Here is a 17,078-nt window from a genome sequence, read left to right as displayed (position 1 = left end):
AAACTCCATGATTGATTAAAGGAGCTGTTGAAAACAAAATTTTGCTTCCAATACATCATGACTAGGTTTGCATAAGTTTGCAAACTGCCCCATCGCAACTCTTGTGAGTTGCTTGTAAAAACTATTATTGAAACAAATGCAATTGTTTTCCAGTACAACCTCCATTAACATATAAGTGTGGGCCAAGATGAGAATTTTATTGTCCCTGGTTGGGGTGTAGATTAACTGGTCCAGAGAGTTTGTATTGATGAAGTTAATGGAGGGATAGTTGAAGTCACCTAAGAGAATAGTGCTTGCCTTAATGCATCGAGACTGGATGCTGTTTAGGTAGGAGTGATGGGCTGACTGGGACATAGAGATGGTCTTATAGTTAAACATGTTGTGATAAGGGGTCTTGTGAATAACAAGTTGGATGTGGAGAAGTTCCAGATTGTGGAGCCATAGCCACCTTAGGTACCTTCCTCTAGTGCTGTAGACGTGAACGTGTGGAAGACGTTGAAACCCTGTAGTGGTGGGATACTCTCAGTGGTCTTGATCCAGGTCTCCATAATGATGCATATATCAATGTTTTCCAGGTTTTGGAGTGCTTGCAAGGAGTGGAGTTTTTTCAAGGCTCCTAGCATTGAGCAGCAATACTTTTATATTATCCCAATTCTGTTTTGTTGTAAGCTTTTGATTACTGATACCTAAAGACTGTACTATGGAGATGGATAAGGTTTTAGCCTATATAAAAAAGCCATAATGGGATAGGTGCAGTCCATCTCTGGGCATACATTTATGCATATGCTGTATGTGTATGCATGTGTGTGTGTGTGTGTGTGTGTGTGTGTGTGTGTGTGTGTGTGTGTGTGTGTGTGTGTGTGTGTGTGTGTGTGTGTGTAAAACAAGCAGAAATATCCTACTGTGGCCAGATTTTCTTTCACTTGATCATAAACAAATTTCATACGAGTACCCAGCCATTAATTTGGACTCGGTGTACATGTGAAACCAAGTGACCAGTAGAGTTTCTTGTTTGCAGTAAAATGGTCATCAGTCTAGCTTATCCAGGGAAGAGAGACAGACAGAGTAAGAGTGTGAGAGAGTGAGTGAGTGTGCATGTGCGTGTTTGTGTGTGTGTGTGTGTGTGTGTGTGTGTGTGTGTGTGTGTGTGTGTGTGTGTGTGTGTGTGTGTGTGTGTGTGTGTGCACGTGCGTGTGTGTACACTTGCCAAACACAGCTCAGTTTGCCTCAATTTTGAAAAGTTTCATTTCATTGTTTTAGATGATTTCTTTGGGAACACTGACTTGTTTCTAGAATTAAGATGGCTTAAATGGCAGTTGGACTTGAATTCCAAAACTGCTACAGGTTTGAATGAAAGCATCAATATTAGGTATGCACTTAGATGGTTAGACTAATGAATTTTCATCACACTTTTTGCATATATCTGAATATTCATGCATTTCCCTAGTTCATTGGTGATATTTATAATGATACACACTGCTTATTGGTTACTGTACATATACTACTGTCTTCACATTTCTTGTATCTCTATAGTATTGTTTGACAGCTCATTGGATTTGTATTCTGAAGAAGCATTGTTATCTATAAAGTATGAAACTTAATTATCAGATCTGATGTTGTAAATCTTTGTTTATTCATTACAAATAGGACTTCAGTTCCGTCCTTGTTTCCAAGCTCATGCCAGCCAAAAACTCTCAGCTAAGACCTACCCATAATGTTCCTCTCCTAGTTACTCCAGATCTCATTTGCTGCATTTCTAGTCAGACATGCTAGCCATCTCTCTCAAAGCTAAGTAGAAAATTGTAATTTTTAAGATAGTTTCTCCTCAAATTTTTTTATTTTTTAGTCAATTTAGCCTTTTCTCACTGTCACCTATAACCTAATTCTATTCCCTACCCTTTACCTTTTGGTACTGTCCCACTCTCCTGCCTTTGATAGGCCATTCATTACCACTTGTGGTATTTTCTAAATACCATCATTGGTACTCTCACCTTTTTCTCTCCCTTCTTATGTTTTTTCTATAGGATGGCCTTGTCGCCTTACTATGTCAGACAAAACTAAGTTGGGGTTTAAACAGTGTGACAAGTGTGAGCCTAAGGTGCCCAACTCAGATGGACACGCTCGTTGTGTCTGCTGTTTGGGCGTGGATCATATTAAAGCGACTGTGACATTTGTGCTAGTTTTAGTAATCGTACACTAACAGAACATAAAAATAAGCTTATTTTAAAAGGTTTAATCAAGACACCTTTTCGAAGGCTCTATCTAGGTCAGAGGTCTCACTACCTCCAAAGACCAAAAAACATAATTAAAAACGGAGTCACTCAGTTCCTGCATCTCCATCAGTTACAGAACCGGGTCGGCTCCGTGCTTCACCAGTGCCCTCGGCACAGACCTCTTCAGCACCAGGCTCTGTATCTTCTCCTTCTGTGCTGTCCATAATATTCACCCCTATTTCAGTTCCAACCTTGGCACCACTGACTTCGGTGCTGTCCTTGGATCTGACATTGGGTCCTATGACTGTACCTGCTTCAACATCATCCCCGGCCAAGGTGCTGATAGTTCCATCAGCTCCATCAGCTCCAAAATTCAAATATCTGCCTTGGACAAGATACTCTATAACTTATGACCCTTTTTTAGGGCAGATGTTTAGCCCCTTTCTAGAAAGACCTGATTCTCCTTCAGCAGCCTCCTTTAGATCCACCAAGAGTTTTTCTGAATTAGATCTAGTGCAGGTTGTGGACCAGCTCCTGGCAGCTAGGGGATTGCCCATTCCAGCTAGACCTTCCTTCCCTCTTGGCTCAGAATCTTTTACTACATCTTCCCCTGTTTATCCTCATCCAGCCTCTACCCATGTCCCAGAGATCTCGGTACTGATGTCCACCCCGATGCATACTGTCTCAGCTCCGACAGTAGTTTTTCCCCTGTCGGCACTGACCACCCTTGCTGCATCGACTCCAGTGGAGTCGATGCTCTCTCAGAGCAGTGCTTGGACTGTCCATATCTTGGTACCTAGCTCAACGCTTATTTTCTCACTGGCGCCATCTATGTCCATGGCTCTGACTGCTTCTAGTCTTCTTGGAGCTCCTCACCTGGAGGTGGGCTCCTCAGGGCCGGGTGTGACCCCAGTTCTGAGGCTGTCCTTCCCAGTTCCGGGCTCCCATCCCTCCTTGGGCAAGCCTGCTTTCCAGGTGATGGAAAGAGTCCTTGCCTCTACAGGCTTGCAGTCAGCACCAATAACATCAGTATCAGAACCCTCCCAGTATGCAGCTGTCCCAACCCTCTATTTCAGGACCCTGGGCACTGGAGTCGCAAGACCCCCCCCCCATTTGAAGGGAACCCTTTCTCCGGTGTCCTCCTCAGAAGATCCCACTGGGGAGCCACCCTGGAAGAAATGGTGCAAGAGGAAGCACCTTGATTCCCAGGAGGAATCTATCACCAAAGACACTGATTGTAATGAGGGGAAGGGTCCTCACGGTCTCCTCAGAAGACGTCTCATTCGGAGACATTCTTGAAATCCTCAAGCAGCAGGGAGACTGGAAGTCCTCTAACCCTTCTTCTGAGGAATCGGTGTTCTTGCAGGCATTCTGTGCCTGGCCATCTATTTCCTGGGTGACCCCACCGGCAGATGACCTTGTTAAGTTCATTGTGCAGTGTGCCTGGAAGGCCCCAGACAATGTAGAACCTGTCCCCCGGAGGCCGGACAAAATTTTATCTACACCTGAAGACCAGCCCCACTGCTCCAAGCAGTTGACAGCTGATTCTATGGTTGTGGAGGTGGTCACCAAGAGGGAACTAGCAAAAAATAGTTCCACTGTACATCCTTCGAACAAGGAGTCCCAGACCATGGACAGACAAGGGAAGCGGACCTATGCTTCAGCGACCTTTGCCATTCACTTGCTGAACTATCTGGCACACTTTACTCACCTCCAAAGAGACCTAATTTCTGAAATGTCTTCCTTTTTGGTGGGGGCACTGCCTGATGAGGTGTGTGACACTGTCGCCTCCCAGCTAGCTGCCCTTGAATCCATCTCGAGCTCCTAGATGCGTTTGATATCTCACACCACCGAGTGGGCAGCTCGAGCTGCTGCATCAGGCATTGTCATGAGACGTAACGCTTGGATGTGGTTGTGTGACTTTGCAGACCCCTTTAAATCTTCCTTCATCAATGCACCTCTTGATGAATCTGCACATACTTGCATGAAGTGAGAAAGACGGAAAGACCTTGTCTGCTGTGGGCATACACTTTTCCAACCCCCAGAGGTCCTACTCCAGGAACCAGAAGGGAGGAAAAATGTGGTTCAAGAAATCCCAAGGATACTTTCATGTCACTCATGGTGAACAATCCCTCCGGGGCAGAGGGGACAACTCATCTGGAAGATGCCCCTTTTGGGGTAAAGGGGGTCCACATAACCAGGGAGCTAGAGATTCTTTCTCCAGCAGACCCTACCAGCGTTCCTGAGCAGCGGCCCAGTTGCTTTCCTCTGGAAGCAGTCAGGGGTCATTTTTCTCTGCACCTACCAGCCTGGCATCTTATTACTACTGATGTTTGGGTGCAAAGAATAATATCCAGAGGCTACCAAATACCATTCGATTTAATTCCCCGATGTACCACCCAATCAGAGGGAATTGGCAGCTTTAGAAATAGAAAAGCTGCTAAGAAAAAGAGTCATCCAACCAGTCCTACCAGACCAGACAGGATGCGGGTTTTACTCAAGGTTCTTTTTAGAGCCAAAAAAGACAGGGGACTGGAGGCCAATCCTGGATCTCAGCCTATTGAACAAATTTATAAAACCTCAAAAATTCCAGATGATCATGGTACAGACCATTCTACCCTTCCTAGGGAGGGACAACTGCATGTGGTCTATAGACCTCAAGGATGCATACTACCACATAAAGATGGATCACCGGTCCTGGAGGTTTCTCCATGTTTGACTGGGGGCCGATCACTTCCAGTTCAGGGCACTGCCATTCAGTCTCTTGATAGCCCCCCCGAGTGTTCACCAAATGTATGGCAGTTGTGGCAGCTCAAGGATTCCAGGTGTTTCCATATCTAGACAATTAGCTCCTTACTGCTCCGACCAGGAATCTCGTAATCCGCAACCTCTCTTACACTCAAGGTCTCGCTCTCCCCTTGGGGATTACAATCAACAAGGACAAATATTAAATATCCCCAACAAAGACACTGGAATTTAGTAGAGCAGTCTTCGACACAACATCCTGTCAAGCTTTTCTACCCCCTCACAAGCTTTTGAAAATAAAACACCAAATCCAAGACTTTCTTCCTCAGGTCTATGTACCAGCACATCTTGTACTGCAACTCTTAGGCTCCATGGCGACTACCATTACATTAGTACCACTGGCAAGGCTGCACATGAGAATCCTGTAGTAGCTCCTTTCCGCACAATGGTCATTTCTAACTCACCCACTCGACCACATGATACGTCTTACAAACCATTGCAAGGAAGAAATGCTATGGTGGATGAAGCCACAAACAAATCTTTGGTGTCGACCATTCTGTCTTCCCCAGCCCACGGCCACGGTGACCACGGATGCTTCCCTGTTAGGGTGGGGGGGGGGGCATTTCCAGGGAAAGATGGTCCAAGCACCTGGTTCCTCATGGATGCCAATTTGCACATAAATGTCCTGGAACTGAGGGCAGTTCTCTTAGCGTTGCAAGCGTTCCATGCATCCCTACCCTCTGGGACCATTGCAATTCAGTCAGCTAACATTTCAGTCGTCTGGTATATCAACAAGCAAGGCAGAACCAGGTCTTACCCCCTGTGTCGGGAAGCCATGAGGATTTGGCACTGGGCGATAGCTTCCAACCGCTTTCTTATAGCAATGCACATTCCTGGGAGTTCCAACCTTATTGTGGACAATCTGAGCAGGAACATCCTGATGCCTCATGAGTGGTCCCTCAACCCTGTAACAGCGGATTGGATCTTCCTATGCTGGGGCAAGTCTTGCTGTGATCTGTTTGCTTCCCCCCTAAACTACAAATACAGAAGCTACTTTGGCCTGATCCCCGCTCAGGGGGAACCGGTTGAGAAGCAAAGTGATCCTCATTGCTCCCTACTGGCCCAGTCAAGCCTGGTTCCCATTTCTATGGTCTCATCTGATTTGCAGCCCGTGGATCCTGGATCATTCCCAAGACCTGTTATCTTATCTTCAGGGACTGATTCATCCGAACCTCCACAGTCTCAAGATCACAGCTTGGTTCCTCCACTTCCAATGATTGCCAGGCTGCCTGATATCCCATCTCCTGTTCGGGAAATTCTTCTGGCTTCACACAAACCTTCCACCAGGAAAGTTTATTCTAGTAAATGGACTAGGTTTTCTATTTGAGCCAAAGAGCAGAACATAGATCCCTTCTCTATGTCTTTTCAAAATATCCTTCAGTACTTGACAATTCTTTTACATGCAGGAGCCTCAGCATCGATGATCACTGTACATTTAGCAGCTATTTCCAGTTTTCATAATGGACTTCATAATTCCTTGATTATGTCACACTGCCTATGCAAGACGTTTTTGAAAGGATTATTACACATTAAACCTCTGGTCAAGCCTCCCTTAGAACCCTGGAACTTGACTTTGGTGCTTCAGTCTCTCACAGGTCCTCCTTTTGTGCCCTTTGATTCATGGGATTTAACATTTTTGTCATGGAAAACCTTACTTCTAGTAGCACTTACCTAGCGAGAAGAATATCTGAGCTATAGGCCTTGAGTGTCAAGAGACCTTACTTGATGTTCCACACGGATAGGGTGTCCCTTCGTACTGACCCTTCTTTCTTGCCCAACGTAATTTCTGGATTTTCCATTAACCAATCTATTGACCAGCTATTTTTTTCCCTCAGCATTCTAATAGAGGCAAGTACCTTTTGCACAAACTTGATGTGCATAGGCAGCTTCATTGTTATTTGGACAGGACGAAATCTTTCAGGAAAACAGATCAATTGTTTGTGGCCTTTGCTGGACCCAGATTGGGTAAACCTGTTTCCAAAGTGACTTTATCCTTCTGGCTTAGAAACGTCATTACTTTTATCAACCAACAGAATAAGGTATTCTTACCTTCCAGAATAAAGCTCATTCTACCAGATCTATGGCTACTTCTGTAGCATTTCATTCCAGAGCCTCTATGGATGATATCTGCGCAGCAGCCACTTGGGCAAGACCTCATACCTTTATCTCGCATTACAAATTGGATTTGGCCTCCAGGGGAAGAGCATCTTTTGGTTCTATGGTGCTCAGGAATATCCTTCCATAGGGCCACCCAGGACTCAAGTAGCTGGGGACTCGGTCTTCTTTGTGATGAATAAACAAAGATTTACAACATCAGATAAAGAAGTTATGTCTTACCATAATGTTCCATCTGTGTTGCAGATCTTTGTTCATTCATTACTTCCCACCCTCCTTCCCCCTGCCTGGACTCCTGATGAACTTTAGGAACTCCTGGTTAGGGTATTTGCTCAGACAGAGCCTTCTACTATTTTTCTATTACTACCTCTATTATATAGGGGCGGGCAAACTCGATCTGAAGTAACTAGGAGAGGGGCATTGTGGGTAGGTCTTAGCTGAGAGTTTTTGGCTGGCACAAGCTTGGAAACGGCCATATCAGTTCCGAGGACAGAACCAAAGTCCTATTTGTAATGAATGAACAAAGATCTACAACACAGATGGAACATTATGGTAAGACATAACTTCTTTTTCTTCGGCTGTTGAGTATTTTTTTATTTCCTTATACCGGTTTGTTAATTTTGAGCATTCATAAACATAAAGTTTTTCTTATAGATATATAAATATATATATATATATATATATATATATATATATATATATATATATAGTTTATTTATATATATATATATATATATATATATATATATATATATATATATATATATATATATATTAGTTTCCATTTTTTTAGTTAATTATTTTTCCATTTATTTTTTCAGTATTTTCTGATGTAATTGTCTGGATATATAAAGGGATTCCATATCAACAGTGGTCACATAGTAGTCAAGTGATAGTTCAATGTCTATGAAAAAGCCCAAGTCCCTAATGACTGAGTCAGTTTTTAGGGTGGTTGTCACTTACTTAATAGGAGCAGGGGTGCACATAATTGCAAAAGGACACAATGTTTAATTTATTGATATTTAATTTGATGCTATGGTCTATGCATTATTTTTTAGATCCTGTTGGAGAATTCAGATGTCAATAGGAGTGTTTATGACAGCTCCAAGTTTGCTGTCATTAGCAAACTTCATGAATTGCAGGCATTTGCTGTCAGCCTTAATGCCAGAGAAATAAATGCTAAAGAGGAGTTGTCTCAAGGCCAATCCCAGGGGACAATGATAGCGACTACTATTTAGACTGGGTTCTTTCTGTCAGTGAACCAGTTTGCTATCTAGAAGGTTATATAGGGGTTTACTTTTAACTGGATTATCTTATCCAATGATGGCAGGATGTGAAATGGTATCAAAGGCCTTGGGCAAGTCCAAGTATGCAGTGTGAACTGATTTTCCTGAGTCTAATGCCACAGTGACCTTTTCAAAAAAGTCTGCCAAGTTTAAGAAGCAGAATCTGCCTTTACCAAACCCAAATTGGTTTGGTTCTGATGTCTAAAGACTGCCTATGTCCCTGTTAATAAATTCTTAATGATGTACTCCACTGCCTTAAACACAAGGCTGGGGAGACTTATGGGTCTGTAGTTGCCCAGATCAATAGTGGGCCCCCTTTTATGGAGTGGGATGACTACAGCAGTTCTCCATACCTCTGACACAAATCTAGTGGAGTAGCTGAGATTGAATAAACTTAGGAGTCTAGCAGACAATATTTGGTGCTAACAAGCAATCAGCCTGGTGCATTATCAGGACCCATTTAGCTACTCTTCTTATCCCTGGACAGAACACTTAGGACTTGTTTGGAAGTGATTGAGGGGGTGGCGTATGCATGCTAAGGTCCAGGGGATAACTGAGAGTGATAAGGAAGTAAAGTTTGATCTGAAATTGTCTAATAATGCTTGGCAACGTCCTCAAGGGATGAGTATGAGATGTTATTTTATATTAACTCAGAGCATAGCTAGGTATTACTTTTAAGGTGTTTGAAATACCTGAGGAAGGCTTTGTAATCATCCTTTGTAATGGCGGCAATTCTCAATTCTTAATTTTTGTTGGAGGATTTGATTTTGTTTCTAAGTTCTTTGTTGATCTTTTTGAGTTCTTATGTAACTGATGAGGACTTAAGTTTGCTTTTTCGTGCTATAAGTGTCTTCCTTTTATTTTATAGTTTGTTAATCCTGGGGTTTCAACAAATAGGCTTGTTCTTTAATTTTGGCACTATATTTATGCATTATGGAGACTGAGACCTCTGTACAAGCTTGGGGATGGGCAAATAATTTGTCAGTGAATATGATAGCATCTGATGTAGTATCACTGGTGTGAGGAAGGGGTTTGGATTTCATCAGGCCATAATTTAGGTGGAGTAGATTAGTTTTAGAGTAGTCTTTGAAGATGGAGGGGTTTCAAGGTAACTCCAGTCTTACATTTTAAGTGTTACAAAGTGGTGATCAGATTTTACCAGTGATTTAGTAACTATGGGCGTTGAGAATAGTGGGCTATACTAAAGAGTATCAAGTCCAATACTTTTGAGGCCTTATTGAGATTTGTACTAGTTGGTCCAAGGAGTTAGCACTGACAAAGTCCAGGAATTTCTGCACATATTTATTTATGGTGGTGTAGCTCCCCTAGTCAATAAATGGACAGCTGAAGTCACCCTAAGGGATAGTATTAATTTCTATAGTGAGGGATGTCAGCTTGTTTAGACATTTTTATTTATCTTTTTTAACTGGGTTAGTCCCACTAGGCTAGTAGCTTCTTTTCAAGGGAGACCTTTGGTGGTATTTATACTACTAGAGGAAATCTGCCAGGGCATCAGAGAACTTCTCCTACTCTTTGTGATAGGTGCTGTGGGATCTTTTATGTCCACCTGAGCTACAACCAACTCAAGCAGATGGGGGCTTGGCTTAATATCTCATCCAAAGGATGATACACTCAGGAGTGCCGCACCCCCTCCCCCATACTGCACTAGAGTGTAAACAATCCATCTATCTGTCATGGGAATAAAACCTTTAACCTTCTGCACCAAATCCAAGTGTGATGTTTGTTGCATCACTGACACAGATAAATGCCTCATGGTCTGCTGGTATTATGGAGGGAGTGCAGTAGTTGACTGCAATGTCATACTGTTCTTTTTTTTTTGTGAGAAGGATGTGTAGGAGTTTAAAGTCATTGTCCTGCTTTGTGAGTCTGGAGGTGAAATATTTTATTAGGACCACTGATAGTACCCCTGCAACTTACTACAAATTCTACTTCTGTGTTAGGTCTTAAGGAATGGTAGGCATTAACACCCTGCACTGTGGAAATGCTTTCACTCTTCTAAAACCATTTTGCATTAACTTTGCATAGGTCAATATTTTTAAGGTTTAGGAATGCTTGTAAGAAATGTAACTTTTTGTTAAGGATTATAGCATTGAAGAGTGCTACCTTTATATATTTTTGATTGTGGTTGACTATGTAAGAAATTTGAGGAGACTGATCTTTCCTAAAAAGACACAAATGGCACAAAAAAGTCTTAGTATACGGAAGCCATATGGTGAGAGGTGCAGATCTTCCCTATCTAAGCAAATGGGACTGTCAAACATCTCCTCCCTGTCTGGTATATATTGGATCCCCCTAGAATGACATAAGTAGCTAAGCCAACAATTAAGTCAATTATCTTTTGTTAGTACTGATGCATCATTCTTGGCGATGACAGGGTGCTGCTCAGAACTAATTTCACACCCATTTCAGATGCATATTCTGTGACCTCATTCATGTACCTGCTCATTTTTCTATGTAAACATTTTATAACATATGAAGTAGGAGAATTTCCATGTTATCCTGGTCGAATTTCCTTTAGTCAGTGTGCATACCATTATGAGTTTGTTTGTGTCTTTCGGCTTTTCCCGGTTAGGGGTCGCCACAGCGGAACTCCAGTCCGCTAATGATTGGCAGTTGATTTTTATGTACAGGCTTGCCAGGCCTGACGCACAACCTTCAACGAAGGTACGCCCATTCACGCATGTCTCCACGCAGATTGTGAGTACGCCATGAAAATAGGTCATACCTAATGAGTTATCCTGGTCAACAAAAGTAGTTAAGCACACAAATAAATTAATAAATTACTGTGGCCAGAATTTCTTTTACTTTATCACAGTCAGGTATCGGTGATGTACCACTCAAATGCCCAGATTTTTGCCTCATATTTTTGGTCTGTTCCTCATAAGATGTCTGTTTTTCTGGCAAATCACTGAAGACTAAAGTCAGAAAATAATGACAGACATTTGAGTTTCAGACTTCATACTCTCCAGAAATGCATGTCAATGCAAAACCTGTTATTCTATACACTTTCTAAGTTTATAGGCTCAATATTTAAAAAGTATCCCTAATTCTGGGCTTTTCTCCAAGTATCACTTGATCAGTTCAGCAATCATAGGCCTGTTTTTGTGTGTGTGTGTGTGTGTGTGTGTGTGTGTGTGTGTGTGTGTGTGTGTGTGTGTGTGTGTGTGAGAGAGAGAGAGAGAGAGAGAGAGAGAATGTATGTATGTCTTTGTTCAAGGTAAAATGCATTACTGCATCCAGAACTTCTTTTACTTGACTGCAAATGCTGGAGGAGTCACACTTCAGAAGGTGGGTGTTCTTGACAGAGGCAGTCTGACTGTGAAAAAAAATGATCACCTCTGTCACTTGACCAGTTCAGCAATCATAGGCCTATTTGTGTGTGTGTGTGTGTGTGTGTGTGTGTGTGTGTGTGTGTGTGTGTGTGTGTGTGTGTGTGTGTGTGTGTGTGTGTGTGTGTGTGTGTGTGTATCTGAGATTATAATTTTTATTTGCAGTTTATATCCTTTATTACCAATAAAATGTGGCTTACTGTTTCATAGTGGGCATGTTCAACAAAGATTGTTTGCAGAAGAAGCTGAAATTATCGTTTTGTTGTATGTCACGAATGCAACAGACACAGTCAATATTTTGGTTTTCAGAGCTGTACCTTATTATAATTTCACAGTGTGACATGGAGACTGTAAATGCTGTTGCATTCAGTTCAGAATATCATGTAGATATTCCTTTTTTTTGTACAGGACCAAATGTAGAATACATAAAATCAAATACACTGTGATGTTATACTAACAGAAATAATAAAATGTGTATTTATTTCAACCCAGAAGTGGTGTTTAAGTATTCAAAATACTAAGGCAAAATAATGTAAATTTTGTCAGAACTGTAAACTAGCCCACAAAAAGTCAAGATATAGCTGTACCATTACCTCTGTGCTTAAAAGAAAAAGCTGCATACAGTATCTAACTGAATATCCAGATATATTTTGCTAAATGGTGTCAAAATGTTTCAGTGTTATAACATTAAAGTGAAAGGATAGTCATTTGAATGTGATCGACTTCCAAGCTGGAGAATATTTATGTAAGAGGTTGGTATATGTCTTCTGTTTGGGATGTAACATGCAGTATATACCCAGAACATGTCTACACAGAGTTAGCACTACATCAGAAGCAAAATCATATAGTTTCTTCTATCAAAGTGACCTTTTATGCCCCTGAAAACACTTCACCACCACTACCACCAGCACCAAAAGTCTTTCTGCTAACAACTTGGCAATGTGGTCCAACCAACCAGCTTCAGTACTGAGCTGCTCTTAAATCTGCTCTTAAATCCTTAAGAGCAATATAGCTCTTAGGTGCAGCATAAACCTGATATCTTAAGCACAAGTTCATGAGTTATACTAAGAACTGTCAAAGGATGACAGATGTATTTCTTCTTATATATAAGCACTAGTTTGTATTTAGTTCAGTCAGTCATTTCATTGCTAAATCCTGCCAATGTGCATTGAATTTGGTTCCCATAGGGGAGTGTATATATGATACAAACATAAAAATGTTGTGGTCAGTGGGATTACACACACACACACACACACACACACACACACACACACACACACACACACACACACACACACACACACACATACACACTAGTTTATGGAACAGATACTATTTTATTTCAACATTATCAGGCATAATCTTAGCATAAAGTTTTAATTCAAAATGCTGTTCTATTATTGTAACTTGACTACTGAAATGTGGTAGTAGGTATAATAAAAAAACTGTGATAAACTGATAAGAGATGGCATTATAGGTAATACATTTCTAAATCATTACTATTTTGATCATTGTTTGCAAAATACTAACTTGGGAATTAATTTCTACTCCTGTTACTTGTTAATTCAACAGTGTTGGATTAAAATGTGAATATTTGTAGATATACATAGAGTCAAAATATCATTTTAATGTGAGGACTGGTTTACTTACAGAAAATATAAAACTGTTTTGCAAATTATGGTTATGATTGCTAAAGATATCATTTTTCAGTAAGCTGAGTCTCAGTGTGTTTATAAATTATTTACATACATTTATGAGATTGTATTTATCTGCTATGTAGAAATGAATCCGTTCAAGAAGCAGAAAGAAAATAGTTATAAGCAATGTACTACTCTCTGATATTGGGATCGTTATGGGCTTTACAAATATTCAACTGTGCTACTCAAATATCCAGGCATGTAATTTGGTATACACATAACATTTTTTTTCTCTTTTCTGCAGGACTGAATTATATCATCATGGGCCAAGTAGATGAAGACCATCAGGGCAAAGTCCTACCAAGCAGTTTTGTTATGAATTTTAAGACAAAAAATCAGAAGAGCCTCCACATCCTAAAAAACAAACAGTGCTGAAGTACACAATTTATGTAGTGTGACAAATTATCATTACTCTGTTTGGGGTCATTTAGTCCCTTCGTCTACAATATACGTACATTTGGATGCAGGATTTCTGTCTGCACAGTTGCAAACAAAATCAGCATAAACTTATTCTGTTTTAGAATGTCTGCTGAAGTGAACAGCAAAGACCAAAGCAATGGACTTCTTTGAATGTGTAACTTTATTTATCAATCTGTCTCAAAGAATTCTATATTAAATGTAAAATAGTGATGTGTAATATTTCTATTTAAAAGTGCAATATTTATAATAATATTGGTGTTTTATGACTGAATTTAAAATGGTGTTTTCCATTGCATATTTTATCTTTTATCTGAATAAAAATGTAAGCATTTCATTAACATATCTGTTGTAATTTCACACATAATTAGTCTGCAAAAGGTGAAAAGTCTCTGCAGGTCTAAAGCGTTTCATTACCTTATATAGACAATAAAGTGGAGGAAGTATATTATGACATCTTAATGGCCATCTGAAAGTCTGAATGTTAAATGCACAAAAGTTTTATTGTGACATTTGACCCTGAGGAGGATGAGTTAAATTCCCACAATAACAATTTTTATATATGGTTAATAAATTGATCTTACACTTTTTATTGAGGTTTCTTTGTATTTGATCTGATGTTTACAGCACCCACACATACTCTGACTGAACAAACAAAATTGCAAACTGGTTTGAGTGATGTAAGGCATGGTTGCTTAAATCTCCTGGTATTAATTATCATAAATACTGTTACTCTTCTTTTGAAAAGGTAATATTACCATAAACAGTTAAAAAGTTTAAATGATATATACATTTGTAAAAACTGATTTGCTAAGGAACTAACCACCCAAAGGCAGAATGACATTACAATACAATGAATAAAATCTGGTTTGTTCTTTAAAATGTGATGATTGGACTCACACAATACTTAATGCCATTATAAGTGAGAATATTGCACCTTACATGCATAGAAAAAAAATGTATCTGGGCCATAAAATAAGACCTCAGCTAAATCAAATAACAATAACACTTTGCTCACATTTGTCCACATGATTTCATTGTTGACTGTAATAGTTTCATAGGTGGATACCGGCCATATAGTCCAGGATGCCATTGAAGAGTCTGGCCCTATTTCTACATTGTTCTTGAGAACTGCCTAGTTAATTGACTTTCTCAGGCTGAGGAAAGCAAATCTTGGACTACAGGCAGTAGCTTTTTAACAGCTTATAGGATTAATCCTCTGCACTAGCTATCAGACTACTACAGACTCAAACCTTATCTAGGTATTTTTCCAGTGTCTTACAATATGCTTTTTAACCAGTTAAAGGTAAAACACAAGATTTAATTGTTAGTGAGAAGATGAACTTTCTACTATTAAAAAAATAGCACATATTTGATATTTAACATTTCATTTAGAATTTCATCAAAAATGTGATATATATATATATATATATATATATATATATATATATATTGGCCACACCAGCAACTGGTACCCAATCCTAAGGAGCTTGTCTCAAGGCCCAGCCTGGACATTGCCTCAAATTCCTCATTTCCTGACCCAACACACACACACACACATATATATATATATATATATATATATATATATATATATATATATATATAGGTCTACTTCATTTGCCCTAACTTCCGATTGACCGACACCCATTTGCCCGACCCCATTTGACCGAAATTTCATTTGACCGACACTTCATTTGACCGACAAGTATTATTGGCAAGTAAATGGGATATGCCCCTTCCCCACTGTACTGTGACACTGGAGTTAGAATACATAGTTGGGGGGTGTGGGGGTCACAGCTCCCCACAATGGGGGGTGTGGGGGCGAAACCCCCCACTTAATTTCATATTATACTGTTTAGTTTTGCTTACTTTTGTTTTAGTAAACAATATTAAAGCAAAACTCCCTGAAGCTACAATACAGGCCTTTTGTGTCGGCACCCAGGAAGCACCTTAACTACCTCTCATCTGCTGGTCCTATTGTCTATGCAGAAAAGTGATTTTTTGCTGTATGTCCATTTTGTTTATACTGTAATTTATTACAACCCTATAATGCAGCACCATTTGGGACCACCCTAAGTTTGCTTACTCTCCCCTGCTTGCTATGTTGTAATAGTAACTATCGTGCAGCACCCCACGTGGAACCCTAAGGTTGGGTTGCTCTCCCCCTGCTTTTCAGCGTTGTAATAGTAACTTTCTCCGCACGTAATTTTGCTGTTCCTCCTCCTGTTTCCTCCTACTCACACACTTTCTCTGAACTATTCTATCTCTTTCTGTCTTTTTTCCTCTCCCCTCTTTCTTTTTTTTTTTTTCCCTGTATAATACTTTGTACTTTTTTTTACCTTACCTTGTTCCTTCTTATGCCTCCCACCTTTATATCTAGCTATCATTTATCTCACTAAGCTCCTATTCTTCTTTTCTATCTACGTAGTGTTTCAGCTCCTCTGCTGAACTGATTAGTTTCCTCTCTCTCTACTCACTCTTTCTGCTCCTGCTCCGCTCCTCTCCCCCCCACCCTTATCCCCACCCCCCCCTGCCCTACCCTTTACTTACCACACCCCCACAAACACACCTATCCTAACCTCTGTCCTAAATTGTTAATCTCCGCTACCTTAACTCCTGCTCCTCCCCTTCTCTTATCCTCCTACTCACAGACCTAGACTTATACTTCTTCTCTCTTCCACATTCGTTAACTTCTGCTATACTTATATCCTATCTTGGGCCTGGTAGTTCCTTTTATCCCTCCTCAACATGTCAGTACTCACTACCCTATCTCCTGACCTCTTATGAAATATTTAATAACCTCAAATTTCACACATTCAAACATTACATCTACCTCTTGGTAGATGGTGATATACTCTTTTGACATCCTATGTTTAACTGAAACCTGGTTAAAACCCTCACTAAAGATACTGAAATCATTCAGCCAGGCTACAACATTCTGAGACTGGACCGCAATACCGCCAAGGTGGGGAGTAGCACTCCTATTTAAGTCTGATCTAAATTAACTCCTTATATCAAAGATACAACTTAACCCAAATAAAGCCATCTATATTATCTGTATCTATCTACCTCCTGGAAATAACTCCTTAATTATAGAAAATATCCTTAGCTGGGCTTCATCCACCTACCCACAAGAAACTGTAATACTTGGAGACTTCAACCTTGATTGGTCCTCAGTTAATACTAATAAAT

General features: G+C 40.3%; 1 protein-coding gene across 1 annotated transcript in view; it reads left to right on the top strand.

Annotated features, from left to right (window-relative positions):
* Positions 1-14,475, top strand: part of PCOLCE2 (procollagen C-endopeptidase enhancer 2) — an 815,974-nt gene extending 801,499 nt beyond the window's left edge. Inside the window, exon 9 of the mRNA XM_044071023.1 lies at positions 13,711-14,475. Within this exon, the coding sequence (XP_043926958.1) occupies positions 13,711-13,841 (131 nt within the window). The 3' untranslated portion in view covers positions 13,842-14,475. The remainder of the gene's footprint in view (positions 1-13,710) is intronic.
* Positions 14,476-17,078: the final 2,603 nt, after the last annotated feature.

The sequence above is a fragment of the Protopterus annectens genome, chromosome 5.part0 (assembly GCF_019279795.1).
Source record: "Protopterus annectens isolate FY-2018-M chromosome 5.part0, PAN1.0, whole genome shotgun sequence".
Lineage (NCBI taxonomy): Eukaryota > Metazoa > Chordata > Ceratodontiformes > Protopteridae > Protopterus > Protopterus annectens.
Note: the sequence above shows the minus strand (reverse complement) of the source record. Positions and strands in the feature narration are given on the sequence as shown.